The sequence below is a fragment of the Varroa jacobsoni genome, unplaced genomic scaffold (assembly GCF_002532875.2).
Source record: "Varroa jacobsoni isolate VJ856 unplaced genomic scaffold, vjacob_1.0 contig01333, whole genome shotgun sequence".
In the NCBI taxonomy this organism is placed as follows: Eukaryota; Metazoa; Arthropoda; class Arachnida; order Mesostigmata; family Varroidae; genus Varroa; species Varroa jacobsoni.
Window position 1 is genome coordinate 1 of NW_019214622.1, and position 7,903 is coordinate 7,903.

At 43.3% G+C, this 7,903-nt stretch overlaps 1 protein-coding gene across 1 annotated transcript; it reads left to right on the forward strand.

The window, feature by feature from the left end:
- Nucleotides 1-243: 243 nt before the first annotated feature.
- Nucleotides 244-7,323, forward strand: LOC111271968 (endoribonuclease Dicer-S). Its single transcript, XM_022853050.2, has 5 exons — nt 244-443; nt 711-826; nt 1,358-3,057; nt 3,442-3,743; nt 3,967-7,323. Exons 1-5 carry the CDS (start codon nt 406-408, stop codon nt 6,281-6,283), a joined length of 4,473 nt encoding a protein of 1,490 aa, XP_022708785.1. The 5' UTR covers nt 244-405; the 3' UTR covers nt 6,284-7,323.
- The last annotated feature ends 580 nt before the right edge of the window (nt 7,324-7,903 follow it).

Below are 7,903 nucleotides of genomic sequence, written 5' to 3' on the forward strand. Positions count from 1 at the left end.
AATCAGCTACCCTTAAACTTTTAACTATTTGATTATTCGAGGTGTTTATGTTTACGCGAATTGGCGCATAAGAATGAAATCTCAGTGATGAACAGTCTGTAACATACGGATGTCGTATATATTTGAGTTTGAATTTGCCGCCATTCGAAGATTTTGTTGCTCTGAATTCAGTTGATCTCTATCGCGAACACATGTCGCACGATTTTTGTCTCCTTGTAAAAATAGCCCGCTACCAGCGGCGCCTGCCTCGTGTCATCTGGCAGGAGGTCGTGTGTTTTCTAGCAGATCTTGTCAGTACGATTATTTGTTTATCCTGAATTGAACTATTTACCTTAAAAGTGGTTAAATCAAAAACACGCGAAGGAAGAGTTGTTGGCTTGGAGTGAAAGAAGATTGGCGGACAGCATGGGTTCTATGGCGCCATCTGTAGAACAGGTGGAGGGGTAAGTTTACTACGAGGTTTACATTGTGTATTGGAAATTCATTTTCTTTCTTCTTACTAATTTGTCCTACTGTGCTGACAACTATACACTTGAGTAAATGAGACTTTATTTGACCTGTTCATTAGCTCCGACAGACTCCTTGCTTAGACAGCGGTAAAGTAGTTTGTTATCAATGCCAATGCCGAGTTCGATAGTACCTATAAAAAGTCAATACTTTATGGGTGCCATCATTTTGGTTAGCTATTAAGAACTGCGGTTTTTGTCCAGGTCGTTAGGCGCTGAATATGCAGAACCTGCCGTGCGAGATTTGGCTGCCCGCCACTTTCAATTAGAGCTGTTTGAGCTTGCGGCAAAGCAGAACGTGATCATCTGCCTTGGAACGGGTGGGTCCTTGTTCAGTATACCCGTTGTTTACTAAAACAGAAATTAATCATTAGCAGTATGATGGCTTATCAGGGTGCGGGTTCTGAAGCCTGATCTAGCCTATTGTAAAATGGCTATTCGTTGATAAACATTTGTACGAACTGGGCGGGTTCTGCGATTGTAGGACGGAAGGTCATTTAACAGAGTCGTCTGTTATCAAAAAGAATGAAGGCATCAAAAAAATGAATATACTCTTAATTTTTACCGATTTAAGATTTAACAGTTATTGGTCTAAATGCTCGTTAATCAAACTTAGTACGCCCATATATTAATAGATAGAAAGGTTACATTTAATTATTTTACAGCAAACCCAAATAATCCGCACAAGATGTTTGAATCAGCAATAGCTAATCCCCACTCTTTGCTCTATATAAACTCGGTAAAATGTGACAGAAATTGACAAATTTCCGTAATGACCAAGACCCTAGCCTGCTAAAATAACAATAGCTGTGCAGAGATTAACATCTATTGTTAATTTTGTCTCATCAAAGGTTGTGGAAAAACCCTAATTGCGGTGTTACTCATCAAAGAACTGCTTTACCAAACCGCTCTCCCGTTGGCAAATGGAGGCCGCAGAACGGTATTCCTCGCGCCGACTGTGCCTTTGGTTCAACAGCAGGCAGCCTACCTCACGCGACATATTACAGGTCGCGTCCGAAGTTTCGTTGGAGCTATGCGTGTTGACGATTGGTCAGGACGTCAATGGTACCAACAGTTCGAGGAGAACAACGTGTTGGTTATGACCCCTACAATCCTGAATAATATACTGAACGCCAATTTTATCTCCATGGCCAATTTGAATTTGTTAGTGTTCGACGAATGCCACTGCGCCACAGGCAAGGACCCGTACGTGCAAATTATGCAAAATCATTATATTTGCACGCAGCCAAGCGCTCGACCCCGTGTACTAGGGCTGACAGCTTCAGTTTTCAATAAGAAAGTGCGTCTTGTCGAAATGGCCTCGCGAATTGAGGAATTGGAATGTAAACTCGGTGCGAATCTAGTCACTGCCCTCAGTGCCGTGGATTACATCACTCGGCCACGGGAGCTGCTCGTGATTTACCCGACGGCTCCGGTCAACGCGGGCAATGACGCTGGTGGCCCTCGTATCGTGACGACCCCAGACGCGAACGTGTCCACATCGGTCAACGCTATCCTCGCCGCCGTTGGACCTTTTGGCTGTCTGGATGTTGTGCGCCGTCGAGTACGACAATTAACGCACACTATCCTCAGCGATATGGCCCGCGCTGATAAGCTGCAGAGTACGCGTCGACTACATAAATCTTATGAGCTTGCTGAACGAATCGTAACCAGCTGGAATGCGCCTCTTGAAGATGCTAGCCCTAAAGCTTGGAAACTTCTGGAAATACTTGAAGAATTCAAGGGTTTCGGCCAGCCGTTGTGCGGCATTATATTTACCATAGAACGGGCAACAGTGTTTGCTTTGTGTCGTTGGATTCAAGCGATGTCAGCGAAATATCCGGAACGGTGGGGCCATCTTCGTTGCGATTTCGTCATTGGTCAGAGCGGCATGGCACTGTATGGCCCGGAATACGGCGAAGGTGGTCAGCTCGCTGAGCAGGAATTGGTCCGTCACCAGGAACGAGTGCTAAGGGACTTCCGTAGTCACCAACTCAACCTTCTCGTGGCTACATCGGTGATTGAGGAAGGCGTCGATGTGCCGGCGTGCAATCTTGTCGTGCGATTTGATACGCCGCGTAGTATGCGTTCGTATGTGCAATCGCGTGGTCGGGCGCGCAGATTGCCATCACTTTACGTTGTCCTAGCGAGCGCTCGAGAAGCCGTTGAAATACAGTATGAACTGGCTACGTTCAAAAACATCGAATTCCAATTGTTACGTTACTGTAATGAGCACCGTCGTGGCCCTGTTGAGCCGTCACAGATGTTCTTACACTTATATAATCGTTTTCAGCTCGCCAACATTTACTCAAAGGTGCATGAGCATAATAACGGTCGTGCAATTATAACGCCATTTGCTGCACGTCAGATCTTGCAGTGGTATTGTGATTCGCTTGGGTCTGATCGCTATACGCTGCAGACACCCGAGTACACGTACGAAGAATCGACGCAGTATCGGAAGCTCGTACGCTGCAGCATTCGACTTCCACGGCAAAGTCTTCTCCAGACAGCTGTATATGGAGATTGGGAAGAATCGCACTCTATCGCAAGGGTGAGTACAGGAGATCACATTTTGGACGTTACATGTGCGTGTGTACAGGGATGATCGGTGCGAAAACTGATGATCTGTTTCAGATTAAATCTGTGTGCCGTAACATTTTAGTAAAGAACAGCTACAGATACAATCTACTAAGGATTGACTTATTTCACTTTAAACAAGTCGATTCTTACTTTATTTAAATTACATTGAATTAATCAAATATCGTTGATAGTGTCAACTTGGTCACACCGAATAACCGTATTATCGTAAGTAATTCCGCCTCAACATAAGGTGAAATTTTTTACTTTTCGTTTTCCCGGAGAGACATAATTCCGCTGGTCTTAGCTTAGCATCTGATCATATGACTTACGAGATAGTTCCATTATTTGCACACAGACGTCAGCAGCGTTGAATGCCCTGCACCGTCTCTACGAAATTGGTGAACTTAGCCAGCACATGTTGCCAATCAAACGTAAGGTCGTACTGGAAGTAACACTGGACGAGGTGAGCCCGGAGGTAGCGTCATTGTTCAAGACCGGTCCTGCATCCCAGACGAATCTCATTCTGTGTCCTCGAGTGCAGCCGGAAGCTTTTGTACCAACAACTCTGACTTCTGCGGACTTCCCAGTCCGACTCCAACTGTATCGGTTCTATCTGCGCCTCACGAAGCTCAATGATCCAGACCATCTTGATGATAAGTAAGTCTGGCAGCTTTCATTGTTTTTTCTTTCTATCTCCTCAAAAATAAAAGTTTCAATTTTTAAGATTAACTTTGCTTTTTTTTTCTGGTAGACCTTTTTATAATGCAAATTATGATAGAAACTTCGTTTGGCGATTCTATGTTAGTTGTTGTGCAATTTTTTGTATGAAATTTTAAAAGCACTCTCTCTTATGTGTTCCCTTATATTATTTGACTTTTAGCTATATGGACCCCGAGCTTGAACCCAGGTGTATGGGAATTCTTCTCAAACAACGCCTACCTGAATTCTTACCTCAGTTTCCGATTTATACGAGAGCAGGCAAGGAATTAGTTACAATTGAGTTTTGTCGTGAGCTTGAACTTCATGAAGAGCAGTTCAAATTGTGCTCTGAATTGAATGCATACCTATTTCGTGATGTGCTGAAAATACCGTCAATGATGTACAACATGAATGAAGTTCCAATAGTGACCATTGTAGACCCTAACAGAGAACTGGATTTTTGTTTGATTCAACCACCCACGTGGAATGGTATTATACCTCCGGATATTTCACTTGAGAATGCCGCAAAGCTACTGAAGAACGCTGTGGTGAATATAGAGGCAACTGAGACCCTTCCAAACGCCCATGAGAAACGATGCTACGTGGAGCGGGTGTTTGCCAAGGCTGACGGTGAATTAATGCTAGTACCAAAACGGGTACAAAAGCGGCTCGAGATGATACATCCCAGACATGAAGATCGGCTTGGAAACATATCAAGGCGAACTAAGCACCGAAAAGCGCATAGTTTGGCACCACGTAGCGCTGCAAAATGCGTCATTGAACGTCTGCCCGGCTCTGTATGGAATAAGGTCACATCTGTTCCCTCTATTTTGTATCGCGTACGACGTTTGGCCGCTGCTGAAGCTCTCCGTTTGGATATCGTTACGGTATCCGGCCTGGGTTCCAGGGTACCGCCTCTCGAGCCCAATCAAAACAAGCCCGGATGGAAACCTCTCGAAATGGAGCGCATGGCCGGCCATCGACGAGCCCAACTTAGTGTCGATGACGAGACAATAAGAAATATGGATTTCAGCAAACAGCCAAACCTCGAAACTTGTTGCGGGCCATCCCCCGTTGATTTGATGAAAGCTCTCACTCCTCTGCATGCTAATGACATTGTTGACTCCGAGAGACTGGAGGTCATCGGGGACTCATTTCTTAAAATTGCTGTCACCTTACACTTGTATCAAGAATACCAGAAAGCCAATGAAGGAGAGCTGACCGGCAAGAGATGCAGGATTATTTCTAACATCAATTTGCTTCAGCACGCTGTCCCCAAACGCATTCATGAGCATGTCGAATGTAGGAGCTTTCGCGTAAGAGTTAACTTCATTCCACTTTCGGCGACAGAGGTAGAACCACTTAAAGGCGCAGCGATTAAGGCGGAAATTGCCGAACTGTCAAGAAATTCCCAGTATTACAAGAGCAAAATCTGCGCTGACTCGATTGAGGCTTTAATTGGAGTCTACTTGGAACGATGCGGTCCCGTAGGAGCACTGGAATTTCTACGCTGGCTAAATATACCGCTTGGACGGCGCCAAGATGGCGATTTTCTAGATCGCTTCGATCTTCCAATTCCCGAACCGTTACCGACAGGAAGGATGGCGGACCTCGTGCGTTGGGAGGCAGAAATGCGCTCAGCTGAACAGGCCATGGAATACACTTTCAAAAGTAGACTGTTGCTGCTTGAAGCTATAACGCACAAGTCGTACCGTTATAATCACTTGACGACTTCATACGAGCGGCTCGAGTTCTTGGGTGACGCTGTTGTCGATTACCTTATTTCGCAGTTTATATATACGTCGGATCCCGATCTTAACCCTGGCCAGTTAACAGACGTTCGCGCCTCTCTTGTTTGCAATAATACATTGGCCGCCATCGTTGTCGACAACAAGCTGCACACATGTATGCAGCACCACTCGCCGCTCCTGTTAAAACTAACAAATCGCTTTGTCGAATACCGCGAGACAGAGAAGCGTATCAACCTTCTCGACTATTTAATCGGTGACGACGAACTCGAAGACGTGGAGTTAAGTGAAGACGATCTGGAGCAGGTCGATGTACCGAAACCGCTCGGAGACCTAATGGAGAGTCTTATGGGCGCCGTCTTTCTTGATAGCAACAAAAGCCTTAAGACCGTATGGCGTGTCCTGGTTAAGCTAATGGGGGCGGACTTCCTACGAGAAGCGATCGTCAATGTACGGCTCAACCCGGTGCGACAGCTGGGCGAGATGTTCCCCCCAGATGCTCCGGGCGGAGCAGTCTTTGGCGAGGCCGAACTCTCCGACGAAGGGCGTCGTACTACGATGAAACTTACCGTTCAAGGACGAGAATTTGAAGCAACTGCAAGAAACAAAAAAATCACTAAAGTGCTTCTTGCAAAAAAAGCTTTGCGTTTTTTTAGGCGGGAGAAGGAACGCCTCGATGAGGAAATCTGTCGCGATAAATGGCTTTGCAATAGCGATACAGTAGAGAGGGCCAGACAAATCGTAGGATAGGGGCTATTAGACTATTTATTATTATGGATTTTGATCAAATAGGAATAAACCATTTCATTCTAGTTTGAAAATTTGTGGATAAGTAATGACTACTGGAGGATGCTCCTATTGAGGGTAGAAATATCTCTAAAACATATTTTAGAATACCCCATTGTTATTCGAGTAGAACTTGAAATTGATTAGAATTTGGAATTAATGCAATTTAAGATGAAAAACTTTGTATGTACAGGGCATATCTATGTTAAGGGCAGCGGCTTTGTGTACTTCTGTACGTGTAAATTATTTTCTTATTTTTGCTATTCATTTAAATAAACTAATAAATGCTTGAGTATGTATAATATGTATGATTTGAGATTTATATGCATTTGATAACTCTGGCACGTGTTCTAGCATGACGGTGAAGGTCTTTCCTTTGTGTGGGTGTGTCCTCCATGGCAGGCAATGTATATAATTATATCCATTTACTGAAAACTTTAGAATTAACACCACGAACAATATAGCAGTTGCATTTACGCTTTGTTACTCTTTCATTATATTCACAGATTAGCCATACAACACCCGCTTAGAAAATGAGACGCGACCTGCCGTTTCCACATTCATTACCTTGATCACTTGCACTCTATATATATGCTGGGTGCTTCCAGTCAGGCCAATCCTTCGCCTTTCGCATATCTCTGAGTCTGTGAAAGTTTTCCCAAACGAAAGTTAAACGTTGTTGAAGATCGTTGTCATTTGATGATTGTTTAAATTAACTCCGTCTTACATAGTCTATGCAAACGAACGAGAACGATTCATAAAAGTCTGCTCAGCGAGACCTAGTAAGTCTTCAATAATTATTGCTTATCAGATGCTGTAATTCGTTACTTGTGAAGCATTGTCTCAGGTGGTATAATACATACAAATACTTCTCTACAGCTTCACTATATAGATATCTAAAGCGAGAATTGCTACGTGAAACAATTGGGCTTTATTGTATTTATACGTTGTAAAAACCTTCTTATAAATCATTATAGTTAGAAAATAAACTTCGCTGCACAGAAGTGTTCTTTTTTGGCTTTTAGATAACGACTCGATAAATCCAATGAAACATAGCTAGGTTTAGGTCTGTGGTTCCTGCCGTTAAAATGGCTATCTATTTATGAACTTCCGCAGGGTAGAGAATATTATTTGATGTTTGTTGTGGCATCTAAGTAGATATATTCAGCATGTAGTTCAATCATTGAATTGGTGTAATTGGGACGGTCATAATATGCCGTCCTTTTTACCCTGAAATAAGTTTAGAATATATTAGTAAATCCGTCTCGAAGTTAGCGTTTAGGTAATGAACGAAATTTGTGCGGGACAGATTGTTACATAGAAGCACGCTTACGTATATAAAAACAATTAGGTTGTTATTACGCTTTCGGATCGGATGAAGGTTTGTAACGAAAATCGGGCCTTGATAATAATTGACTTCAAGAAGAAATACTAAAGAAGCTAATACTCGTATGTAATTTGCCTTTTTAAGAATAGATCGATGTATTAAGCAACTTAGTTTACAGAATATAGTTCAGGAACTTTTCGGATCATAATTTCAAATATATTAGTGGGTAGTGGCAAGAAATATATTCTCCAATATTC

Coding starts and splice junctions, on each gene's coding strand:
- LOC111271968 (XM_022853050.2), top strand. CDS start 406: ATGGGTTCTATGGCGCCATCTGTAGAACAGGTGGAGGG. Junction 444..710: donor TCTGTAGAACAGGTGGAGGG/GTAAGTTTACTA, acceptor GTTTTTGTCCAG/GTCGTTAGGCGCTGAATATG. Junction 3,744..3,966: donor CCAGACCATCTTGATGATAA/GTAAGTCTGGCA, acceptor TTTGACTTTTAG/CTATATGGACCCCGAGCTTG.